A 27,728-nucleotide genomic window follows, 5' to 3' on the forward strand; every position below is an offset into this window, starting at 1 on the left:
CAAAATGTCGATTTTTCACAAAACACTACAAGTGCCATGAAAACACTACTTCATTTTCAAATACTTAGTTAAGAATATTTCGAGAACTAATGCATAAAATGAAAAAACAATTACTGTGCTGAAATCAGTATAAAAATACCTTTCAAATGAGGTATCACTCACCCCATCTTTCCTATTCAAAATTTGGGGGTGAGGGTTGTAGTAGCAAGGGTTGAAGCGCTATGCGTCCGTAACCTACATCTCAAGTTGTCCCCCTCGAAACAGAAATCGACCTGTCCAAGCATTTCTATCGAAAAACTTTATTTCGTCTGTAATCTCGTCTGTTTCGTTTTCAAATGGCCACCCTGTATATAGTTGTATGGCTCGATGAACAGGGGGAACTAGTGACTAAAAAGAAGGGGAGTTAATGCAAAGATCATCGCATATCGATAACAAATTCTTTATTATTTACATGTCTTAAAATACGTTAGATGTCTTATTCAGAGATCACAATTGTAAATATTAGATTGCAGACAATTCTATAAAAATAAAGGAAATCTAGAACAGATAGAAGTACAACTGAGTATAGAACTTGTAAAGAGAGTATATGTCTTTAAGGTTTTTGAGGAAATTGATCGTAGGAATCGCTTTGTCACAACACACAACAGAATTTCGTCTTGTTCCTCTTGATTTTCGATTCAACATATTGGCCACCCTGATTGCTGGCAACGGTGTTGAAGGTTTGCACAGTGAATTCAATATCCTTCGTTTCTTCTGCATCTGTAAAATAAAAAACAGTCAGCTATATTTGTCTATATTAAGTTGCTTTATTCAAGTTGTTTTCAAATTTACATATTTACCAATTCACTAAATTCAATGTTGCCAATATTGTTGACGATAAATGTGGATTTCTTTATATTGAAATCTCATTACCTTTGAATGCTTCATTGATAGTGTCGTGATCAATCCAGGTAAGACCCATTTCAACTTTCTCGGCCAAGTCTTGCCAATTTTTTCTGTTCTCCAACGTCCCTTGATACAAAGGTTGCACCCAAGGAAAGGTATCGGATAAAACTTTGTATAAAGGAAGGCATATAACATCTATAAAACCGACTTGCATCTGTGGTAGTTCATCTTTTCTTTCCCTGTCCATCATCGCCTGAAAAATATTTCGAACCAATAAACAAAAGGGTAGTCTCATTTTCAAAGAAAAAGAAGAAATTCAGTTCGAATCTATGCACGATGTGGATTAGTCTATGACCCAAATAACTGATGTAACTGTTGATGTGAAAAGATGTTGAAACGTAATAAATGAAGTGATGAGATGGGGTTTCTTAGGTCGCTAAAGGTGCTTGTTAATACCCATAATTCTTTGGTGAATCTTCTAGCCTTAAATTCATACTCACTATGGGTTGTTCCTTCAATTGCATCTTCTCCAAATCGCCTTGATCGAAGAACTCATCTGCCACTAGTTTGGCCACTCTGTGTTGGACTTCCCAAGGTTTTGCAATAGCACTAACATCACAGGCTGTCATCATCATACCAGAGAGAACTGGAAATACTTCAGTATTTAACATCAGGGAGGGGGAAAGAGCAAGAACACTTACGCTCTTTTTTGTCGTCGCTCTGCCAATCAAATTCTCCATTGTCTATTAATTCTAAAAATTTATTCCTCTTTTTAAAGTACATTGCTAAATCAGTCGATAAGATTGCAGTTTCCACCAATTTCATTACCTTCCGGTAATCGTATGGTGATAATGCCTGCAGAAATGATAGATAGATAGCAATTAATATTAATGTTAATATTAATTATTAATATTTATGCCAGAATTACCTTATTCTTAATATTAATGAAAGAAAAATTGATTGATATTATTGTCGTCAAAATCACAGATAAATATTGATGTAAGAATAAAATAAATAGATTAACACATAATAACGCAAGAATTAATAACTAATACTGAATCATATACTTTTGCAGAAGTGGAACGAAAATTGCATAAAGATATGAAAAGAGAGGCCTTCTAACACAATTGGAAGATACAATGTTCCCAATAAGAGAATTTGAGTTAAAATTAATATTAATTTTGCAATTGGTCCTAATTATTATATTAATGTTGATATACTCACTGACAAAGAAACTGCAACAGCCAGAAGGAGCTGTTTAAATTTAAATTTTTTTTAGGTAAAACATAGATAGTATAGCAAGGAGTAAATTGTTTGTAATTTTTGTTACTTGAATATTGTAGTCATTTTTTGCAAGTTTTTTAAAGTTTACAACAAACCAGCTGTTCGAGGAGATCCGAATTTGATGTTTAGGGTTGTTGAAATTCTTAGCGCACGTGTACGCGGAATTTATCGCCAGCTAAGTGAATCTGAAAGAGGTCGAATTATTGTTCTACGGGAGGCGGGGTTCTCATTTCGAAAAATCGCTAACAGCAAGAACAGAAATTCAACTACTGTTATGAGATGTTGTTAAGCGTGGTTTGATAATACCCAAAATCGAAGAAGAGTAGGCACCGGACGCCGAAGAGACACAAATGAAGTTCAAGATCGACGTCTAAGACTTATGGCCATTAGAGATCGATTTGCGACAACTCGATCTTTGGGTGATGAGTCATTAGGAGAACCAGGCCATCCTGTAACTCTCCGAACGGTTTACCACCGAATAAGGTCTTTTGGACTGCAGCATTATCGACCTCATCTTGTGTTACCTATGACGATTGAGCATCGCCGGCTACAGAGTTGCAGAGGACGTCAACATTGGAATGTGGAATGGCATCAGGTCATCTTTTCTGATGAATCTCGATTCTCCTTGGGTGCATATGATGGCCGAAGAAGGGTTAAACGTCGGAGAGAAAGACGTGAACCTTAGTTTTATGTTGAACGTCATGTACACCGGACAGTAGGCGTTATGGTATGGGATGCTATTGTACATGTAAATAGGTCACCTTTAGTCTTTATTCGAGATATCACGACAGCGTTGCGTTACCTTCAAGAACAAGTGGAGCCATTTGTTCTCTCTTACCTTAACCGGCTCGAGAATCCAATATTTCAGCAAGATAATGCCCGACATCAGGTGGCCAGAGTTAGTTAAAACTTTTTCGAAGCGACTCATGTTAATCTTTTGCCATGGTCGCCAAGATCCCCGGATCTTTCGCCCATAGAGCATGTTTGGGACATCATGGGTAGGAGGCATGAAAATTTATCCCAGCCCCCAGGGACTTTGGCGGCTCTCAGACATGATGTACAGGTAGCATGGGATAGTATCCCTCAAGAAGAAATAGACCATCTTATTGCATCAATGCCGAGATGTGTTGCGGAGTCTAAAGATAATCGCGGTGGACAAACACATTATTAAAAAATTTATTAAAAAAATTGCAAACCCTTCGTTTTTTTTACTGCAAGTTTCAATTATATACTCCTTGCTATACTATCTATGTTTCACCAAAAAAAAATCAAAATTTGAACAGCTCCTTCTGGGTATTGCAGTTTCTTTGTCAGTCAGTATAATAAATCTCATTGATTAATACATTTTTGTCAATTTCGACTAGACCTCCGCACTCCAAAGAAAAACCCACCTACTTGGAATATATTATTGCTGTCGGTATTCAAGATCATGACGCACTGGTCAAAATGATGGTGCTCCATGGTACTTGTGGAGTAGAGTATTGCCAGTGGAGACTCCGTTTTTGTCTGGAATGCGTTGTTCGTCCCTCTGTGATCCAAGTCGTGACAAAGACAGGCGACTAAGAGACCCAGTATCTCCAGATCTGTCATGAACCTTTCCATCTTTCCAGTCTTAAACATTGCGAACATTGTTTGAGTGACATTGAGTGCGTGTCTCCAATTGTGATACTTGACAGGTCGATAGTTCTTCTTCACGCTCAGCACCCAACGGCAGAGGACCTGTAAAAAGGTTGGCACTCAATTAAACTTGCTCTGTTCACCATGACTAGGGATTCATCAAGCCAAGTAGCTTTACATTTTAACCAACTAATTGACTTGAAAAACAGGCTCGTAAAAAATTACAAACTTGAGCTTGACTTGATTTTGGATATTTATTGTTTGACTTGATATCAAGCTACTTGATATTATTTGAGCTTGATATACACGCGCCGCACGTCATATAAACTTTAAATTGCAACAAAACAACGATGGATTATTCGATTGACATGAATTTTATTGATCCGCAAGATAATCTTGTGGCATTACATTTTAAATATGATTTCTGGCATACGACCGTCACGGCTGGCTCGGATGTAGTCCAATATGGACGTCCAATTTTCGATGACTTTTTCCAACATTTGTGGCCGTATATCGGCAATAACACGGCGAATGTTGTCTTCCAAATTGTCAAGGTTTTGTGGCTTATCCGCATAGACCAATGACTTTACATAGCCCCACAGAAAGTAGTCTAGCGGTGTTAAATCACAAGATCTTGGAGGCCAATTCACAGGTCCAAAACGTGAAATTAGGCGGTCACCAAACGTGTTCTTCAATAAATCGATTGTGACACGAGCTGTGTGACATGTTGCGCCGTCTGTTGGAACCACACCTCCTGGCTATCATGGTTGTTCAATTCAGGAATGAAAAAGTTGGTAATCATGGCTCTATACCGATCACCATTGACTGTAACGTTCTGGCCATCATCGTTTTTGAAGAAGTACGGACCAATGATTCCACCAGCCCATAAAGCGCACGAAACAGTCAGTTTTTCTGGATGTAACGGTGTTTCGACATACACTTGAGGATTAGCTTCACTCCAAATGCGGCAGCTTTGTTTGTTGACGTAGCCATTCAACCAGAAGTGCGCTTCATCGCTAAACAAAATAAAATGGAAGGAGTACGCGATACGTATTCCGCACAGAACCATTATTTTCGAAATAAAATTGCACTATTTGCAAACGTACTTCGTTGTTCAGGCGTGAGTTTGTTCGTGATAAATTGCCAAACCAAACTGAGTATAAATAACTTGACAGCTGTTAAATCGGTCGCCATCTTGAACAGTAATGCCAACTCAAAGTTATATACCTCGAAAAAAAACACCCGTTATTTCTGCAATCTCGGGCGCGCTTAGACTAAACAAGGGGATTTCTCGAGCGCCGAGAGACTGAAGCATTCACCAGTGTGACATTATTAGCAGTTTTCTCACATTTATATGAAATCTATTGGTAGATCTTTTCAATTTCAGAAATATCTTTCCTAACTGGGCCAAAATGACCAAAACATTTTTATCAACGCCAGCATCTTCAGCTCCTGTTGAAAGACAATTTTTCAGAGCTGCTCGTAGAGTTACAAAAACCCGCAATAGGTTAAGCGATAAATCTATAAGATGCCTCATGTGTCTTAGATCCTGGATGGAAAATTATGATATTAAACAAAGTCTGGAGGTTTTTCAATATTAGGAAGGTTTTTTAATACAATAAGTTCAATACATAAAAGTGTTTTTCGTGTTTTTCCTTCTCATTTCATCATTTTTTTATTGATGTGACACTACACAATAAAACTGCTAAAAATCAATTAGCTTGATATGATTCAAGTACTTGATTAACTTGACTTGACTTGAGATTGAAAAACTACTACCTGACTTGATCATGACTTGAAATCAAGTGAAGCTCAAGCTAAGCCTTGAATCCCTATCCATGACCATTGCGCGGTGAACAACGTTGCTGTTGTTGTTATACCTATCAGTATAGGTTTCATTATGAATTCGATCTATACTCACATCGTAAGGTATGAGGAACTGCTGCACCAAGTTACATTCGAGGAACATTCTTATGGTGGCTTTACACGTGTCTTCGTCCGACAACTCAAAGTCGATGAAGGTGAAACTGTACAGGTTGAATTTGTTCGCTGATGGTATTTCCACCTTCGACAATTTTTCCGTATCATCGTTTCCTGCAGTGGCGTGGTAAGAGAGACATTCTAGAGCTACCTTCTGCTTAGCCATCAACTTGCAGGCGTTCTCGTACATCTGGGTGTTATGTATGCCTAGACCACAGAATATGGCGAAGGCCTCGAAGAGAGAAACGTCGCACTCTGTGAAAGCTACTCCATTGTTCTTGTTTATGAGCTGGGCGACACCTGAAAGAATTTTTTCATCGGTTAAAATAGATTATGTGTGTAATGCTTTGGTTTTTATTTAGGGTCCATTTACAAATGGGAATTTCACATTGAATCAACATTATTTAGGTGAACTAATAAACTTCTGAGAGCTCAGATCATCATAAGAAATAGATTGAATACAAGAAATACAAAGAATACAATGTTTTATTGACAAATCGTAATACGAATAGGGATAAAGAGTTGTTTTATTATTATGTTAAGTGGCATCACGAGTATTACAATTTTTGAACATTTTCAAAACATGTTTTTATCTCTCACAACCTGATTCTTAATCTACTCGTCAAGGCAACGATGGAGATCTAGACTAGCACATTCCTATAAAGACCAAAAATTTAGGCACCTACAAGAGTTGTTCACAATATGACAAATCTCATCAAAAACCACGAAGATTATCTTTAAATCTCAAACAGTTCCTGTAAGTTTGAAAATCTAATTATAAGGCAATGAAAAGAGTATCAATAGAATATTGCTACAGTAAGCAGTGAGTTTTGAATAAACTTAAAAGCCTCAAGTTAAAAACTTTAGGCACTTCTAGAAGTTCTTTGTTGCATGGAGAATCTCGTCAATGATCATGCAGAGTAGCTTAGCCTTTGGAACAATGCCTCTAGTCTAGCCCTGGCAAGAAATTAACAATAGCAATTTGCTATAGAGAGCAGTGTATTTGGAAAAACTCAGAGGGCGCAAATCGAATAAATTAGGCACCTAACAAATTTTCTTTATGGAATTACCTATGTTACCTATGTATGTATGTGTTAGAGACAATGCTTAAGATATCTGTTTACCACGTAAAAGGACATGAAGAATGGGGATTCATATTGTTATGACCAGTCAGTGAAAGTAGAAGCAATTGTAGAAAACCTCTGTTTCATGTTGAATAACTATTTTAGTTTATATTCTTACTCGCAAAATGTGGAACAACATCTTTTAGACCTGAATGATGGTCAAGAATACTGGCATATCAAGTGGAGAAGGGGGAATAAGGAAAGATAAAATGGGAGTATTAACTGAGACAATGTGCTTAAATAAAAAGGTAGCGAAACAGTTATATTAGGAAATTCAGCCAATGGGCTATGTTAAAAAACTTCATGGCTTGATTTAAACTTGTTTCTATCAAATCTCAGTACATCCAAACATCTTTGTGTCCTCCTTACCTATCAGCCTCTTTTGTCCGTTAATAATTGGCATGCACAGGATCGTCTTAGCCGATTCAGCATCACCTTCGGTATGCTGCATGTTAAGCCAGGCTCCCACGTCGCCGATATTGAGGATTTGGCCTGTGGTAGCTGCGTAACCGGCGATTTGGGCTAATGTTGAGGTCTTCAAGTCGAAGCATGAAGGTCTAGAGACAAGAGTGTTGTTACCACCGTCGCGCAGCTCGAAGACAGTAGTGAAGGTGCAGGGTTTCTTGAGGCCACACTCTCTCATGTCTTCTGCTGTGATTGTTCCACTCTCCACCCGGTTCAGAGGTCCTTGGCGCTCTATAACTCTTCCAGGACGTTCCAGGATTCTTTCCAGATGACTCTTCGGATTGAAAAATATTTTTCAATAAGAATGGGTGATTTTCTCAGAAAGTTCTTCATCTTTTCTCGAGAAACACCTCAAGATGCATGCTTTAATGGACAGAAATGGCTTTTTCATACAGAGTGATCCTAAACTGGAGGTACAAACAAAAATGAGAGATTCCTCGGAAAGTTGTGAGAAAACAAAGTTCTATAAATACAGGCTCTCAACACGTTTTGTGTTCGAGATATTAATTATATACTTGAAACTTAATTTTTTTCTCAAGTTTTTTCACATTGTATCTGTACTCCACAAGTAATTGTATGGAGACATGTTTATAGGACATTTTATTTGATTATCTCACATTTTTGTTTGTATCTCCAATTTAATAACATGCTGTCTCTTATCGATGCAGTTGAAATAGGTATAATATCAAAACTTTATGAGATCGATTATCAATTACTGGTTCTTTTCGAGGAGGTGTTCAAGAAAATTTTTAACTGCTAGGCTGGTGCTATTTCAGTACTTACTGCTTCTCCCAAGTCCAAATCCATCAAATATACAGCACATTTCTCACAGTTAAGAAGATCTTGGGCTTGTTTCATTATTTTAGTGACTAGACATTCTAAATTGTTCTGTTCTTCGAAAATACTTCTAGCGAGGTTCAGAAGGATCTGAAACAAAAAATATCTTTTTTAGGAACTCATTCAATAGAAAATTTCTTTCCCTATATCATCACATAATTTGTTCAAATCGAGTTAAAGGTAAGTTCAATTCAATCGAGTGCTTTAGGTTTTCTAATAGGAATTATACAATTGAAAATTGTTATAATGGCAACACTGTGTGGGTATTGTTTTTTGATATTCTTCATAACATTTGTGTTATGTCATTTAATCCTGGAAAGATACATGCTTCAACTTTTAGAAATTGTTAAAACGTTTTAGCAAAATCAGTGCTTTATTGAAAATACTGAATGGAAGACATTATTCAGTTAATCGACTCACTATTGGTGGAATTGTAGAGAATTTAGAAAATGGTACTAAGTATGGCTGAGCACATGGTACTGGTACTTCCTATCGTGTGAAGTAAATTGATTTTCAAATTTGTTTGCAATACGAAGAATATTGAGTAGATTAAATGAATAATTTTTCTATGAATTTTTCTTAAATTTCTATCATCAGGATTCACAAATGAGCACCTATTTTCAAAAAACAGTTCAACAATTTCGTTTAAGCGTATATCTTTCCATGATTGAATGGTATACCTACCCTACAAATAACATTAAGAATTTCTATTCCATTATTACCATTTCAAATTGTTTCCTTCCTTTTGGAAAATCCTTTATATGTTCATCACTCGAGTGATAACTCACGAAGTTCAATATAGTATTTATTCTCAAGTTTATTTCTCATATTCTTTCAAAAACTGAAAGTGATTAACTACAAGTTTCCCACTTCAGTAGAAAAGTTAACGCAGAAATTTGTAAGACGCAGATTTCTCGAATTATACGAAGAATTTTCAATACTCGAAGATAACACGATGTTCCCATAATTCCCGAGGGAAAACCTCAAGTTTCCTCCATCCCGGTTGAATATAAAAGAGAGCTAGTTCCAGAAATCTGAGAGTGCTTTCTATTTACCGATGAATGCTTGCTAAAAGGATACCCTTTCAGAACTTCTTTTATACGCCTTTCAGAAGAGGTCCTACGCTCTCGTCTATAGAATTCTCGCAGACATAGGGAACAGCGATATGAAGAAATTATGAAAGATACTTCAGACAAGATCTTGCTGAATTCTATAATACATATTCATGAGGCAAAATATGTCTGCTCTCTCTAACCCGAAAGGTTATTATCATTTTGGGGCTTGACAAGGCCAGATATCCATTCAAATTGAGAAGCTTTCGCCTTACAGAGTGCCTTGATTTAATTTCATCTTCTGCAAACACATTTAGGAATTATTTCTATACAGTAGAGGAGAAATTTTCATCATTTGAGGCACTAGCGCAGAGGGGCTGGTGCTTTAGGGCTGTAGACCTCTCCAACATTACCAATAATTCAGAGAAAGTTTGTCAATAGAAACGACATTATGTTTCTAATTGATTTTAGTTTATTATTTATAACCCAGCATCATTCACTGCTTCTATCTGCAACTTCAATTTACATAGGCGTACAGCTATGCTTCCGCCGTTTTTTTTAAGAAATTCGATCCAATTTTTTACTTTTTTATAGGACCGGGAGTGCTGGTCAGCCAAGCCGTGTGCTATTGATCGAATCAAGTGATAGTTCGAGAAAGCAACGTCTGGAGAATACGGCGGGTGGGGTAAGACTTCCCATTTCAACGTTTCCAAGTATGTCTTGATCACTTTCGCAACATGGGGTCGAGCATTGTCACGCTGTAAAATCACTTTATCATATCTCTCGTTGTAATGAGGCCGTTTGTATTTCAATGCTCGGTTCAAACGCATTAATTGCATTTGATTAAGATCGTCTGTGATTGTTTCAGTCGGTTATAACAAGTCATAATACACTACGCCGAGCTGGTCCTACCAAATACTAAGCATGACCTTGGAACCTTGATTATTCGGTGGCCGTCGATGTGGGAGCATGGCCGGAATATCCCCCTGATTTTCTGCGCTTGGGATTATCGTTATGAACCCATTTTCCGTCTTCAGTCACAAAGCGATGCAGAAATCCCTTCCATCTTTGCCTTGCAAGCAGCTGTTCACAATCAAACAAATGCCGTTCAACATCTCTCGACTTCAACTCGTACGGCACTCAATTTCCTTGTTTCTGAATAATTCCCATGATTTTCAGGCGTTTTGAAATGGCTTGTTGCGTCACTCCTAATGATTCTGTCAATTCAGTGTTGTTTGTGGTATAGTATATCCAAAGTCACTTGAACTATTCCATAAAAACGTTTGGCGATAGATGCCCCTTTGAAGTGGATACCGCGATCTGCTAAATTTCGGGTTTTATTAAAAAATATTATTAAGCAATAAATTCACTGGCCCCAAAAGAATTTCTGGAAACTTGGACAACCCTTCTATAATCGAAATATTCAGCTTCCTCCAAGAATAGCTCAAATGGGGGGCACAATAGACCATTAGGTCTCAGTGCAACGAAACTCTCTTAGATTGAATCTGATCTAATCTAAATGTCCATATAAGGAACTGAATAAAAATAATCACACAACATCAAAGAACAACTTTAAATTAATTTTTTTTTCAACATTTGAGTTGATTACCTGATTTCGCTTGTACTCCAGGACGGATACTTCAAAAAGCTGAGCATTCTGCAATCCAATACCACAAAAAGTTAAGTACCTTTGGAACACCTCAACATCATGCTTGGTGAACTCTTGAGAGTCGTTTGTTTTGTTTATTATCTGAGCCACGCCGATGACGTCACCGTCGTAGTTGCAAATTGGCATACAGAGGATAGAATTCGTTTTGTAGCCGGTGCGCATGTCGATTTGGTTGTTGAAACGGTTGTCCTGTAACAAAAAAAAAATCGATTGAGAAAAAATTTAACTTTTTGATTTCAACTGTATAGAAGATTGAATATCTTTGGTTCGTTTCGAATTACGATCGTAAATTTCATTTCAGTCTATTCTGAAGAATTTGGTATTGCGTCTGTCTGTCTGTGTGTCCGCAGATCTTTGTAATAGCCTTAATTTCTACTATCTTTATCGGATGTCATTGAGATTTGGTATGGATATTTTCTTTATATTTTTTTAACGTTTTTTTGATGGAATACCTACTATCAGCATGAATTTATGGGAGATGATTCCCCAATATAAGGGGCCTGTAGCGATCCTGGTACACCTGAGGATTCGAAAAATCATCACTTGGAGAATAGGTCATGGTTGAAAAAACCCTAACGAGTTTGGAGCAGATTTGGTATTATTCAATTGAATATTGAAAGACAGGATTAATTCATTTTGTCGACATTGTCCATAGACAGTGACGCGGTGGTGCTTCTTCTTCAAGAAACCCGCGAGGCAACTGATGAACAACTCCGTGAAAAAAAATTTTAGCAGGTTATGAATTGAAAGATAGCCTATTGAGTTCTATTTGAGGTCTGGTTTGTTGTATTGAAAAATCATTAGTTAGTGGTGTTAAATTGGTCCGAAAAGGTGAAGTTGATGGAGTATTTTTTATTACTTTGAAATTTTGTAATATTTTCGTTATTATTTGTTGAAACTTATTTATTCCAATACATCACATTTTTGTTATTAATAGGTACAAATCCCCTAATAGTCTTTGGCCTATACATTTCGATATGATTATTTCTTATCCTTCAATTTATTGTGGTGATTTCAATTGTCATCATTTAATGTGGTATATAATGGAAACTATAACCTCAATTACTCCTTTCTGGTGCTTTTCTGCTTTGTTTTCAGATTTAATTATCATATTTGCGTCGTCGACTTTTGGTGAAAAGGAAGGATGAAAGGATTTTGTTTGGATGAAGAAGTTACGAAAACATACGAAACTTCTTGTTGTGAAATAAGATTATATAGTGTTACAAGACCGAAAACAACAAACTGTGTAGTGTTGACTTTTCTGGAGCGAAGAACGACGAAAAATAGAGCCACAACTACTAGTACAGTTTTTTTTTTACAATGGTAATATAGCAAAGTAAAAATTTCAGATGGAATCAACAAACATAACGATATGAATAACTCGATGAATAACAAAAGTTTTCATTGAAGAACCTGATGTTATTGGAAATGTTGGGATAAACATATAGGTAAACGTAAACAAACGTATAATGATGACGTGAAACGTGGGTTTGATATAAAGCTTCTACGAAAGCTAACAGAAAATTTGAACTGCTTTCATCTTTCTTCATAGACTACGTTTCAACTTTATAAGTGTGGGTTTCTGTGTGTTGTTCAATTTTTGCAAATCAATACCTCGATACTTACATTTTTGGTTTATGATTTTTTCAAACGATAAAAACTGATATTTTACTTCCGCATTGAATATTACATAGTAACAAATGAAACGTAAGTTTGTCCTAGAACTATAATAATGTACCATCAACCTCATGAGTAAATGGGTAAATTCATGATGTAGGTAGTAAGTAACATGGTACTAATGAACAATTACTATGCTAATCATGGTTGACTGATGAACGATACTGGTCAAGAATTTGAATTTCAAATTTATTTCAATAACCTCAATTCTCACCAAGAACATTGGATACAAATGACATTTCCCTTTATTTGCTGATCTTTATACATTATCTGTATGGTTTGATTTTAGTATGGACTATCTGTAGTTTGTCCAACAGTTTTTTCCATTCTCTTTTCGTTGTGGAAAAAGAGATCTGTTTTGGAGAACGAGTGCTCAAAAAGACGAATTACTTTTATTTCGTCTTTAAATTTAAATCTGCCTATCTCTCCGACGGCCGTAAACACGATAACTATCGAAAGGAAAGACCTGGAAACTTCGGATCTCAATTAACTCAGTCAAAGTGGTACGTGGTCAAAATCTGACTAGGGGTTCCGTGAATATGGCCATTCGAAATGTTGTTTTTCTAATTATTTCAGATCTATGTCTTCAATGTAGGTAAATTCTCCATATTGCTGTAAAACACTTTGAAGTTCCATACAAAATTCTATATTGATATTTAAAAAAAATACCTAATATTTTCGTAACCACGAAACCTTAGGAGTTGAAATTTCAAGTACATATATACAGAGTGAGTAAATAATGCTCTATCGGTTGATAACTCTTGCAAATTTTGGGCTAGGGAAATGATTCAAATTTTGACGGAATCGACAGTACTCAGCGCATAAGCTTAAATTATTTTTGACTCTACAGGCTGATTCGAAAGTGGTGAAACGTGAAACAGGATACCGCCCTGTTCTTTCAAATGGAAATGCCCAAGTTTTCCACTATACCTACTAATAATTTTTGGAAATTCTGATTTCGAAATACCCCACTTGTCATCATTTGATGGTAAAGTTAGACGTAGATCACTTCTTTAGATGAATTTCGTGGATATATAATGATTTAAACTGAAGATCATATCTTGAAAACCCTTCGAAATGATTGTACGATTTTTGTTATCGAATTCCAGAAAAGTTTTCAAGTCTTTTACAAATTTACGGATTACTCTACAGGTGGCCCGAATGACACTACAATTTTTCAAGAATGACCTTCAAAAATTGTCAATAAGTCTATTAATTCAAATGGCATGATCTGATTTTTTTTGACTGTGGTATAGCCTACTGAGTAGTTTTCATTTTTTGTTGTGCCTAAAATAAATAGTTTTCAAAATGGTAAGGTACGGAGACTGGCAGTAATATTTCCAGAGATAAAGTTTCAAAGGGACAACTTTCCTTCAATACTCTATCTACTAATATCAATTTAGGATAAGCCAAATCAAAGAAAACATCAAAATATTTGAAAACATTCATTTTGGAAAAATGAAATGGAGACCACGTGAACAAACAGAAACATAGTCTGAATTCTCTTGAAGAGTTTGAACTGATTGCATCTTTTCAGCTGAAAAAGTCTCACCAATTTGACGTCAGAAGCTTTTGAGCTCTTATTTATTCATGCGCCAATTGCAGGTAAAGTTATGTAGGTAGAAGTGAGTGCTCTGAGAGTGCAATTGGGGCAATAAAAACGAGCGCTTAAAAGCTGCACATTAGCGCTTTCCCTATTTTTATTTCTTTTTCCTAGAAAGAATATTCGAGTGAAACATATTCAGACAGCTTTAAAAAGTCAGGTGGAATCCTTGTTTCGGATTGTGAAGGATCGTAAGAGGTTTGCTGAGATTTTGTTCAACCTTCACTGAGTGGAAAAGGCACTTGGAGGAGAAGGAAGAATATTGTATCAAACTTAAACTTGGTTCTTTGAAAATTTTTGGACAGTTCTTACAACCAATCGAATTTTGTCATTTTGTGTCATAGGAAACAATTTCACCCAATCATGTCAATATTACACTGATAATTGCATTCAGTGCAATGAAAACTTCATTCCAAATAAATTTCAAAACGTCACGTTTTGGCAATGCGTATGTTCAAAGTATAACAAAATATAAATGAGCTAATCAAATACAAATTCTCAGAAATCCAACATACAGTCACAAATATATTTGGAGAATATTTATGGATTTTTGCTGCGAAAGAGAATATGATATAAATGAACATAGGAGCTTAGAAGAAAAGACGTTGATACTAAAATATTGGGCAGTCAATATGGGAAAGAAAGACGGGATCGAATATAAAGAAGCAACGGTGAAGACAATGTGGGACGTTTTGTGCAAACTCTTGCAAAAATGTACTATAACATTATGATTGACCCGTTTAACAATATAGTATTAAAATCAGCTCGAGATGACCTCGATGCAATGGTTATAGATCATCAAAAGTTGAGAACAGCAACGAATCTAATGTTCAGTTAAATTTTAATAAAGTCATAATTTTTTTGTCAAAAAATTTTCCGCCGAATATCCATTGAGCATTGATGAATGATTCATAATTCAATGAAAAACTCTTCAATCTCGTATATTGGTAACAGCTCTCAGCCTTCGACTTCTTCAGATTTTCATAAAATTATCTCTTCTATCATCAATTTCCTAGGGATATTACTACTGACAATTGATATTTTTTCGGAGATACTATCAATATTTGGCAGAAAAATCTAGAAAAACACATATCATATTTCTTTAGCACGAAGTCACTCGTACAAAATAAGTAAAATAACTTTTTCCCTGGCAACTCCTATAGTTGAACCAAATTACGAACCTCAATCTCAGCATCAAAGTGTAATACCAAAGCAAACCGGAAATTCATCTTGGAACTCGATGTAGTCTAGATTATCCAAAGGAAATCGAATTGCTGATCTGTGTGCTGAATTAAAATAGCCAAACCAATCAGAGATTTTGTAACATAAAAACAATTTTAGATTTCGTTGATACGTATTACTTTGGTTTTGAGAGGAACTTTCAGCATCCTAGTAGTAGTATTAAATTAAATCTATTATTTGTCAAACGATGTATAGGGTTTTGCAACAGAAATAATACAAATTGATGTTATAATGGAAACACTGTCTTATTTTTTGGTATTTGCTTATGCCACTTGTGTTCAGTAGGTTATGCCACTTGTGTTCAGTAGGTTATGCCACTTAATTCATAAAAACGTTAAGATATTGTCAAAGATTTTTGAATAAAATCAATGGCAATTTGTGAATACTGACAGAAATTTGAGAATAATTTAGGAATTCATTATTCGTCATATTGTAAATAATTTATATGGCATAACCTCAGAGTAATGAACATAGTTAGAGGGAGCATATGTCATCTTCAGTAAGGAAATTTCGTCCCCAACATGAACTATCAAACTTGACATGAAGCGCGCGGAAATGAAAACATATCAGTGATACCATATTTCACTCAATTTGCGAGTTTCTCCACAAAGAATGCACTTTTTATGCCCCATAGTGGATCAACGTTTCATATGAACTCAAAATAATATTGAAATATATACCTAAATATATAAGAAATTCAGAAAACAAACTTCAAGTGCCCAAACGACGTGAAACAACCGATGACACTGGGAGAGCAAAAGTTGTTAAACCTTGGATTTCAGCAGGTAGATACAGAAAATAATAAATATTTTGCTTATTAATTCGACAATTAGGAAAAATATCGGATTCCAAATATTCAAATTTGCATATTTAATCGGGAATCACTCAAATAAACATATTTCATTCAATATAATATACATTCAAAACGATATAGTAAAATTGTGGATTTGAAAATATATCACAATCCGACAACGTAATCTAACCATGTTGGGGACATGTAAAAATTGCGTATACTCCCTCTATTTATGTTTATTACTCTATGGGCATAACCTACTGAACACAAATGACATAAGGAATGTCAACAAATAACATATACAGTGTTGTCACTATAACAATTTCAAATTGTATACTTTCCATTGGAAAACCCTAAACATTATCGTTTGACAATTAATAGATTCAATAATACTAGGATGCTGAAAGGTCCTATCAATACCAAAGTAATACATACGTTTCGACTAAATCTAAAATCGTTTTGATGTTACAAAATCCCTGATTAATATATTGACGCGCATGCTTAGGCTATTTTAATTCAGCGCAACGATCAGTAATTCTGTTTTATTCGATTTCCATTAGGTAATGTAAACTACACCGGAATGCAGGATGAATTTTCCGGTTTGATTAAATTACACTTTGATGTTCAAAGTGAGGTTCCTAACTTTGTTACAACTGGGCGTTGTCAGAGGAAAATTCAATTTGTACGAGTCTTTGTGCCATGGAAATATGGCAATTACCAGGTGTAATTCCAAATTTTTGTCGGTTAATATTATTGATAGTTATTCTGGAAAACTATCGACATTCAAGGAAATCAACTTCAAAAATAACATTATATTTAACCGGAACTTGTTAAAACTGTGATTCACCGCGATGGCCTATAGGAAGTTCATGGAAAACTAATCGAAATTTTGTGCTGAAAATTTGCATGTTGGGGGAATATTTGAAAATTCTAGGAAAAAAGAAATAAAACTGGGTAAAGCAATAACGTGAACCTTTCAAGCGTTCGTTCAAACATCAAACAATTGCATCCCTGAAGATCACATATTAATATATAAATGAGGTAAGCATATAGACTCTTCCTATTATCCAGTTTTAATTGAAACATGTCTTCAAAAAAACCTATAATTACCGGAATTCTCAGGCATTGTTGAGGATTCGTGTACACTCTTCTTAAGACAAGGCAAACACAGCCCCATTCTTTTCAAATGGCTTGAAGATTTTTAATTTGCTTTTGTTGCTGGGAAATAAAGCTCTTTCACAAGCAGTCGGCATATGGATGAGGGCTCTTGAATAATACCTTAAGGCTTAAGGCCTTGAATTACCTGGATGAGGAGTCTGTTGAAGGAGATAATGTTGAGGGGCAGTGGGAAAATAGGTTCTCTATTTGTTTTTGTAATTAATCAAGTTATCTTCTGTTTATTGACATTGAAGTTTGATGATCTATTTTGATAAGAAAGTGAATTTTTGAACTCTCAATCTACGAAAAGATCACCTTATCATTTCATCAAAATATCTGCAATTTTCAAATTTTGACATCTTCTTCAATTACACCCTTGGATACTACATTGAATTGTATATACAGTTATGTAGTCTTTAAGACGCAACGAGCGCTCAAAAGCTCCTGACGCAAGTGAGTGCTTTCTTCACAATTGCAGATATTTTGATGAAATGATAAGGTGATCTTTTCGTAGATTGAGAGTTCAAAAATTCACTTTCTTATCAAAATAGATCATCAAATTTCAATGTCAATAAACAGAAGATAACTTGATTAATTACAAAAACAAACTTCCAAATTTTCTGGATAATTTCAGTTATAGCTGAAGCATTCCTTTGAAAAACTTTATTTGCAGAATAGAGTGGTTATACATCCAAGCAAAGGCCTCAGTAAACGCTTCTTGTCTTCCAGATTTAGAAAATATTGGAGAACTCATTTTACCTATTCATATAATTATTAGTTTTTTTCTAGTTGAACAACTGGTGTAAAATTCACTCAAACATGGTTCTCTGTAGCGAAACATTATGATTTTAAATGGGTTTTGAAGTGATATGAACATGGGAGAATTGTGTAAGTTTGGAACGACATAACTATTGAACTCAGATAAAAATATCATTGATATGGATCATAATATCTTGCACTATAAAGTAGGTAGGCATGCCATTATCAACCAACCAATGGCAAACGCATCGGAGATAAGATAAATGTTTGTAATTGGCTAAACAAGGGTTGAAATTTATCGCTCTTGCGGATTTCATGCATAGAACGCTGAATTATCTCAAAATATAAAAATTATACTCAAATCCAAAAAAACGCAGCAAGTTGATATTTGGTAAAATTTGAAGACTTCTAGTTTTCTTATTTTTAGCTCTATTTTCAAAATTCTCTCAGTAACCTGCAGATAAAATTATCAATTTCAACTTGCATATTCAATATTTTGTTAAATGCTGGCTTATTAGTCACTATACAGGGTTAATCAGAAGGTTGTTGTTAAATCCTAATTCTGAAACATCCTGTGGAATAATTTCGTGATAGATTTTTTTCAAATTATTAATTTTCATCGAGAACCATTCCTTCCCAACATTTTGTTTTTTGATTCATGGCTTTTAGTGCACTTTTTCAGGGACAAATTAACAGTTTATTCAATTTAAAGAAATAAAGAAATTTTTACGATTTGGCTTTGCTCATTGTGCCACAATTTTTTTCAGTTATAATGATATAATCAGTTCAAAATTTAATTATGCAAACTGTAACGTGAATAACCTGAAGAAATGATTTTTTTTAATTCAGATTAATATTCATACTTTCAATTAGGTTTCGAATAGCATCTTGAAGAACATAACATGTAAATTTTGATGTTGAATAAACTTTACTATTACTACTATTACTATTACTACTTCTCAAAGTAATCCGTTGATGACAATTTCATTTCTCTCTTAAAAATGAACTAGAGCACTTAAAGCCCTGAAGTAAAAACAAAATGTTTAAGAGGAATGGTTCTCGATGACAATTGGTAATTTGAAATAATTTGACCACGAAATTATTTTACGTTCAAAATTGATTTTAACAATAAACTTCTGAATAACGCTGTTTAGTGACTAATAAGCCTTCATTCAACAAATTAATAATTTTATCTACAGTTTACTGAAAAAATTCTAAAAATTGAGCTCAAGAAAGAAGAAAACCATGGAACTTGAAATTTTAGCAAATATCAACTTGTTGCGTTTTTTCTGCACCTAAGTGTACAATAAAACGTACTTCCAAACTTTGACTTTCGCCAATCCCTTTAAAAGTGATCAAATTTAAAGATGACTAGTAGCAATAAGGTTTTATAATAAATTGACAGTATATAACCTCTTAGAGACCACTCCCAAATTCGCAAAATTAGAACAAATTAGCATCTTTATCAATAACGCCCCGGATGAAGCACGCAAAAACATTTTTCTCTCCAATATTTCACATTTAATTCAATTTGAAAAACATATCATCCCTCTGGGAAAACCAATTACATTCTTGTAATGTTTCGAAAGCAATAACTCATGGAAAAAGGATATGCGTGTACTGTCCAAATTAATTCCATTAGTCTTGAACACGTTTTGACCTCGTATTTCTATATAAAAACGGATATACAACAATACAGCGAGTCGATTAAACCGATGGAATGGTGTTTGTGATAAAATTCCGATACAAAAGTTCCAATTTGTATCGCCCCTCTAGGATTTTCCACTATACGCTGCAAATCGGCACAGCTTGATTCGCTGTTAAAGCACTAGTCTCTTATAGAAGGGGGAAAAACAATATTGTTTTATTATTTTTGACATGAAGCATTTGGAATTTTTTTTATGTTCAATGAAATTTTCAGTTCTGAAATATATCGAATGAATTTTTCTGAAAATCTGCAAAAATGCCAATTTTCTCGAGGTAAATTCAGACCACGAAATGCTTCAATCTAACAGGTGTTTTTTTCGAGGTATATAACTTTAAGTTGGCGTTTCTGTTCGAATTGGCGAGCGAATTAGCAGCTGTCAAGTGATTTATTCTCAGTTTGGTTTGGCAATTCATCATGAATAGACTCACGCCTGAAAAACGCTTGCAAATAGTGCAATTTCATTTCGAAAATAATCGTTCTGTGCGGAATACGTATCGCGCACTACGTCCATTTTATTTTGTTTAGCGATGAACCGCACTTCTGGTTGAATGGCTACGTCAACAAAACTGTCGCATTTGGAGTGAAGCTAATCCTCAAGTGTATGTCGAAACACCGTTACATCCAGAAAAACTGACTGTTTGGTGCGTTTTATGGGCTGGTGGAATCATTGGTCCTTACTTCTTCAAAAACGATGATGGCCAGAACGTTACAGTCAATGGTGATCGGTATAGAGCCATGATTACTAAATTTTTCATTCCTGAATTGAACAACCATGATGTCCAGGAGCTGTGGTTCCAACAAGACGGCGCAACATGTCACACAGCTCGTGCCTCAATCGATTTATTGAAAGACACGTTTGGTGACCGCCTAATTTCACGTTTTGGACCTGTGAATTGGCCTCCAAGATCTTGTGATTTAACACCGCTAGACTACTTTCTGTGGCTATGTAAAGTCCCCGGATAAGCCACAAACCCTTGACCATTTGGAAGACAACATTCGCCGTGTTATTGCCGATATACGGCCACAAATGTTGGAAAAAGTCATCGAAAATTGGACGTCTAGATTGGACTACATCTGAGCCAGCTGTGGCGGTATATGCCAGAAATCATATTTAAAATGATTGCCACAAGATTATCTTGCGGATCAATAAAATTAATGTCAATCGAATAATCCATCGTTGGTTTATTGCAATTTAAAGTTCTATAGCTCTAAAAAAAACACTCTCTATATGACCTGGTCCTGAACAAGAAAATCTATGGGCAAGTGGTCTAACTCGCATTCCTATGACTAGTTTTTGAGATACAGGGTGTCGAAGTTGGAAAATAGCATTTCTTTAAAGTAATATTTCTCTTAGGAAAACATCTTGAATGAGCAGTTTTTGAGATACACAGGAATATATTGAGAGGGGCGACCATTATTACAAAAGTTGTCAAAAATTTGTACCTATACAATTAAAATTTCATACAAAATAACAGTAAGAAAAAAGTATGGGTTCACTTATTGTTATTTTGTCATTATACAATGAAAGACAGTATACAGGGTGCTTCAAATTCGATGCTCAAGAACTATAATATTAAGAGAAAAAATCTTCAAGGATCCCCGATATCTTTTTTCTGAATACATAATTAGATTCATCAGAAAGCAGGATTTAATAGATATCTTGAATCGTTCCCAAGTTAGGTACAGGTTAAAGGGATAATAAACCATAGTGGTGGATATAATTAATTAAAATTTTCTCGTTAACGTAACAATTCAGTTTTAAAAAATTGTCAATCTATATAGATGATAAAATTTTAAAGATAATGGTCAATTTAATCATCCTACAATTTGAAGTTATATCGCAATAACCTTGATTCAATATAGTTTCAGATTTCCTAATTAACTTTCAACGATATTGGATAGTTGACAATTTCACGGATATCTCCGGTTATGAAGCCTTTCAGAAAAAATCCAATTTCGTTGTCGAAACGGCGTTAAACACAAATGAAGATTAATTGAAGAAGATTGTAAGTCCTTTAACCACACTGTGAGTTCTAAATATTTCATATTATATCATCATCGTTGCGATAATGACTACTATAAATAATGACATTTTCGTTGGATATTAGTATAACCTCTAAGGAAACGCTAATTTTGAAACGTGTCCTGAATGATTCGTTAATGAATTGATTTCCCTATAAGATTGTTTACTCTTCCTATTAAGATCGAAAAGCAATTAACAATGTAATAAAATGACAAGGTTCTTCTATAAGGAAAACACTGATGCATTTCGCAGAAGATTGAAAGAACTTTCGTTTTTTCTTTGGTTTTGACTAAGCTATCAACACGAAATTTTGCACAAAGCTCAAAAAGGTCGTTTTTGAATGAAAGAGTGTTAGAATGAGCCTTCTGTACAAGTTTTATAAATTATTTTCTCTAATCCACTGAATATTTATTGAAATTAATGGAATATTTCCATGAATATCGTTATTCATTTATGAATCAAAGTTTTGTCCATTGGTGGCCACTACTTTCTTCCATCTTTCAGGCAGCGTATGAATTCCGTGTTGAAAAAACTGGTCATCTTTTGAAGCGATACTCGAATCGATCCAACTTTTTACTTCTTCATGAGACCGGAAGTGCTGGTCAGCCAGGCCGTGTGCCATTGATCGAAACAAGTGATAGACCTAGGAAGCAACGCCTGAAGAATACGGCGGGTGGGGTAGGACTTCCCATTTCAACGTTTTTAAGTATGTCTTGCCACTTCCTCAAATGAGGTCGAGCATTGTCATGCAGTAAAATCACTTTATCATATCTCTCGTTGTATTGCGGCCGTTTGTCTTTCAATGCTTGGCCCAAACGTATTAATTGCTTTCGATAACGATTCGCCTGTGATTGTTTCAGTCGGTTTCGAAAACTCATTATACACTACGCCGAGCTGATCCCGCCAAATACTCAGCATGACCTTGAAACCGTGAATATTTGGTTTAGCCGTCGACGTGGAAGCTTGGCCGGGATATCCCCATGAATTTCTGCGCTTTGGATTATCGTAATGAACACATGTTTTGTCTTCAGTCACAATGCGAAGCAGAAATACCTTACGTCTTTGTCTTGCAAGCAGCTGTTCACAAGCAATCAAACGCCGTTTAACATATCTCGGCTTCGACTCGTACGGCACCCAATTTCTTTGTTTCTGAATCATTCTCATGACTTTCAGGCGTTTTGAATTTGTTTGTTGAGCCACTACTAATGATCCTGCTAATTCTTATTGCGTTAGACAAGAGTCTTGATCAAGTAATGCCTCCAATTCTGCATCTTCGAAAACCTTCTCTCTTCCACCGCTATGCTGGTCTTCGACACAAAAATTACCGTTCTTGAAGCGTTGAAACACCTCTCGGCACGTTTTATCACTAATAGCGGCATCACCATAGGTATTTGAGATGAGTCGATGAGCCTCAACAGCAGATTCCTTTATATTAAAGCAGAAAATTAAAACCTCCCGCAAATGACGAGAGTATGGCTCGTAAGCTGACATGTTTAATGGAGAATAACTTTATGATGCAGACACAAATCGACTAATATTTCAATGGCGTTATGTTTACAAATACCAAAGCTAATTGTATGACATCTACGATCTATTTATTTCGACTACCACTTACCGCTACAACCATCTTTTGCAAATCGGTGGAAGCAAAGTTTTACACCTAATATAATAACAAAATATAACCATGAAATCTGTGTGAATTTGCTATATTCTCGCACAATTTTGTTCTACAAAATGTGGGCAGAATGTACGGATTAGCCACAGAATTACACAAATTGTTATTCTCGAATGATTCCAAAGTTTTATAACCACAATGAACCAATGTACAAACCTCTACTCAACATCATCGTATGACCCAGTGGGATGAACATTCTACCATGTTCCCGAAAGCATCCCTTTCCTGTTTCACACATTACGAGAATTGCCTTCGGCAGGATCGATATCTCTAACTAGCTATCCCTAATTTCTACCCATTTTCCACTCCGTTTAGTAATTTCATTACGTTTCCCAAGCTCAAATGTTCTGAGAATACATTAATGTCGCATTATGAATGTCGGCATACGGAGTAGCTAGATTAAACCCAAATTCTATTTGAATATGAAGAGGTACTATACAGGGTGTTTCACGTGAGCGGGTCACTGGATTTTGTGGCTTATGCTTTGAGCAATATTGAAAAGTGACCCATCACAATGATAGTATTTTCCGACTAGCGTTTCGAAAGTATTACTTTCCACACTCATTGACGTTTGGAAAGTAGTACTTTTCCAAATTCGTGCGGAAAAACTTCACTTTCCGCACGCATATGCGTGCGGAAAGCAAGGGTGTTTTCCGCAGGCAAATATCAAGATGAAAACTCTCCGTGAAAGTGATTCATTTAGGCTAGTAGGAAAAATATTGTTCCTAACTCATGTTGAATGTGCCTTTTCCGCACTCAAGAGCTTGACCGAACTTGCAGTCAACTGCAGTCTCTTGCGGAAAGTTTCACTTTCCACACTTGTTAGGAAAATAACTATTTTCGCAACAAGTCTTGATACCGACTAACGTTATAAAAAATTATATTTTTGTGCGCTCACCCGCATAGACAAACTTCTGAAGTTTATGAGTGGCGCATAAAGACATGCCAAAATTTTATGATTGATGCGACTCTTTAATATTTGCGTGCGGAAAAAACCCTTGCTATTCACTTTCAGCACGCATATGCGTGCTGATAGCTGATAGCAGGGCTTTTTTCAGGATGAATTTGGAAAAGTTCTACTTTCCAAACGTCAATGCGTGTGGAAAGTAATCCTTTCGAAACGCTTGTAGGAAAGGGCTATCCAAATATTTTGTCAGAAAAACTATAGAACTAAGGCATGGAAAGTTATTGAGATAAAACAGAGATGTGAACAGCTTTGGGAAGTCATTGCACATTTTATGGGAAGTCCTGTGAAGTCATAGGAAGTCACGTGAAGTCCTGGCAATTTGTATATGATTTATGTAACTTTTCTTTTTTTATATCACCTGGATGGAAGATACGGATATGAAACCTCATCATGTTTTAGATCAAGGTTTGATCTTCAACAAACGTTTGTATTTGAGGGGTCTGTGACGAGTATTTTTTACGGTTCTTTTCCCAATCTTCGAACTCAGTTTTTTCCTAAACTGTGAAGTCTACGAGAAAACGGTGTGAGATTTGGGGACCCCTTCTTGACCAAATTTCGTTTTCGCCTGAAAATTTTTATATCGAAAAATTTCACTCGAATTTGCATACCTTAAAAAATTTGAAATAATTGAAAGTTCCTTTATGGGATGTTTATAGCATTCTTTTAATTGATACGATTACGTAGATCACAAAAATGCTTGCACTTGGGCGATCACTTCATTATTTTCGAAATTATAGGTCATAAACTGAAATTTTCAAAAAAAAATTGATAGTTTTCTCACATCTCCTGGACGCAAGATACGGACTTGAAATCTCATCTTGTTTCAAATTAAATCTCGATATTTAAAAAACGTTTGTATTCGACGGATCTGTGACAAATATTTTACGAGATATAACGATTTTTGCGTAGAGATTCAATTTTTACGGTTTGAATTCAATTTTTTCTTAAACTGTGAGGTCTACGAAAAATCGGTGAACTGTGTGAGAATTGGCAATCCCTATAGTAGTAGTAGTAGTAGAGTGTCCATTCAAAAAAAGTTCCAGGAAACACCACGCATTAAAGGGTTATTTCTAAAAATAATTTTTGATGATAATGTTTGAGAAGAAACCTGAAAAAAACAATAGAACGAGTGGGGACCGAGCCTGTAATATAAAAAATTCATTCTGAATTTTTCTGAAGTTTCTAAATTTTCTTCTTCTCTTTGTACCTACATAAATTAACTTTTTGATGAGGGTGAAAAATTTCTTAAGAAATACATACATCGAAAAGTCGATTTCAAGTCAATTGTATCAGGCTTACAATTTTCTTATAAACTTGTAGAATATCCCATCTCTCATTGAAAATATCTTATAATGAATATTATACTGCGAGATTTGATTCATAACATTCAAACTGATAGTACTAGCTAAAATAAATATTTATTCAATATCTTTTTTGGTCATTATGTCCTGTTTTATGTCTAGTTTTGCAAATTATTTGAGATTTCAATTGCTTGCTTTTAAGGGTTGTTGAGTTTTAGGCGAACCAATGCGGTATACTTAGAATATTGTACCGAATTTTATACCAATAGATTTATAGTTTACGCGAAAAACTCTGAACCGTGGGAAGATAGTTTTACTCTATTTTTAGATTCAACACATTTCGAAAGGTGATCTGTAAACTTTCAAATGGGGTCGTAAATTTTTTTCTCGAACGAATCCAAACCCTATATCATAAAGTATTATATCCTGAAAATTGGGGTTATTACTATTTTAGTATGTCTTTTGGATAACATTCTATTTTTTATGGACTCTGTTGTGTTTCTACAATTTTTGCACTCATTTTTGTTTATAATTCATATGAATGTTTCTCTGCCACATATGTTGAGAAGAATAACATATAGAATAATTATGAAAGTCTTCTTCTAAGCGCGTGAATTAAACTAGGTAAACCTTCAAAATGAGATGAGTTATCGATTATCTTGACCTGCAAGAAATTCACAAACAACACACCGACTTCTTGTATGTAAACAATCGGTGTTGTCTTGCTACATTAAAATATTCCCTAAGCTCTATAGTAAAAGAGAAAGGTGCTTATATCGTGGTTGCTTTGGACCACACTACTCAACTTAGAAAAACTGTTAAACTGATTATTTTCGAGAGATGTCATGATGTGCATTTATTAGATATACTCACGTTGTAAGCATCTTTGATGTTGATCAGCGTCTTACTCTGAGCCACGCTCCCAGCAATACCTACACCAAAAGGTATCCTGATCTCCTCAGCCCTTGCCATCTTGATCGCCTCTTCCAGAGAGGTATCATGCCTAACATCAAACAACTTAGCTATCAGATACTTATCGCTACCAATCCCTCTAGCTAAAAACAACGACCCCCTATCAGCATGAGTCAAAATACTGACGTTCTTCAGAATCTTATGGCACAGCACGTCGATATCAAGCTCATTGGCCACATCTCTGATCAGCTCCATGAAAAGCTCCGATTCCTCCATCGACTCGAAATCTCTGTTGGGACGGACGTTTTGCGATGCATTGTAATCGTTTCTGGACGGCGAGGCGGCCAGCCAGAGCTGGAACAGGTCGGGGGTCATGGTTGAGTTCTTGGGCGAGTTCTGCAAGGCCTGGTGGACCCTCTGCCGCAGACCAGGGGAGGCATGGTGCTTGAGCCAGCGCTCCACCAGGGCCGGATTGGCCTCCAGGAAGCTGCCGGTGGACTCGAGGTCATCCTCTGCGTCGGAAGTGGATGTCATCGTTGTTCCACATGTTTTGTTACGGCGCCCGTTGGGACAGCGCGTTGCTGCAGCGCCTCATGTCGACTGCCGGCACATGCACGTTGCCCAGACGAGCCACGGAGAAGGTTGCGTGGATCTTATTGATTATTTTGGTTGCCGCGCATTCTGTCAGGTCAGTGGAGGATCCGCGGTGTACGCGACGCTATTTGCAATTGTTTTGGCAGAGCGGTGCGGAGCGTTGGGACGCTTTGCGTCGGTCGATTTGAAGCTTCCGAGTCTTCTGATGGAGGTGGAGGAAGAATTTTTGACGTTCGATTTCAAAGTTTTCACTTAAAAAAATACACGCTTCATAAAAAATCCGCGGTCTTCCATAGTAAAACACATTTTTTTGGCAAAATTCGATTTTATTATTCAACAATTGTCTTCGAGGGCGATACACCGATTATAGCGATCTTCCCACTTTTCGATACCATTTTTGTAG

The 27,728-nt window shown here is 35.7% G+C and overlaps 1 protein-coding gene across 2 annotated transcripts; it reads right to left on the minus strand.

The window, feature by feature from the left end:
* Nucleotides 1-421: 421 nt before the first annotated feature.
* On the minus strand, nt 422-27,414 carry LOC123680304 (cGMP-specific 3',5'-cyclic phosphodiesterase). Of its 2 annotated transcripts, none has more exons than XM_045618131.1 (10): nt 26,693-27,414; nt 10,854-11,102; nt 8,139-8,282; nt 7,260-7,629; nt 5,708-6,066; nt 3,561-3,888; nt 1,587-1,637; nt 1,386-1,531; nt 913-1,138; nt 422-759 (listed from the first exon to the last, which is right to left on the minus strand). In XM_045618131.1, exons 1-10 carry the CDS (start codon nt 27,263-27,265, stop codon nt 632-634), a joined length of 2,574 nt encoding a protein of 857 aa, XP_045474087.1. In that variant the 5' UTR covers nt 27,266-27,414; the 3' UTR covers nt 422-631. The 2 variants fall into 2 exon arrangements, with proteins under 2 accessions (XP_045474087.1, XP_045474086.1); XM_045618130.1 differs by having other exon boundaries at nt 1,587-1,740; nt 3,565-3,888; nt 26,693-27,411.
* Between the last annotated feature and the right edge of the window lie 314 nt (nt 27,415-27,728).

Source organism: Harmonia axyridis, chromosome 5 (assembly GCF_914767665.1).
Source record: "Harmonia axyridis chromosome 5, icHarAxyr1.1, whole genome shotgun sequence".
In the NCBI taxonomy this organism is placed as follows: Eukaryota; Metazoa; Arthropoda; class Insecta; order Coleoptera; family Coccinellidae; genus Harmonia; species Harmonia axyridis.

Excerpts from the sequence above, each read along its gene's own strand:
- LOC123680304 (XM_045618130.1), bottom strand. The coding sequence starts at position 27,265 with ATGACATCCACTTCCGACGCAGAGGATGACCTCGAGTCCACCGGCAGC. Across the intron at positions 11,103-26,692 it reads ACATCAAAGATGCTTACAAC|GACAACCGTTTCAACAACCA; the intron begins GTGAGTATATCT and ends TTTTTGTTACAG. Across the intron at positions 1,532-1,586 it reads GAGCGACGACAAAAAAGAGC|TTCTCTCTGGTATGATGATG; the intron begins GTAAGTGTTCTT and ends AAGTATTTCCAG.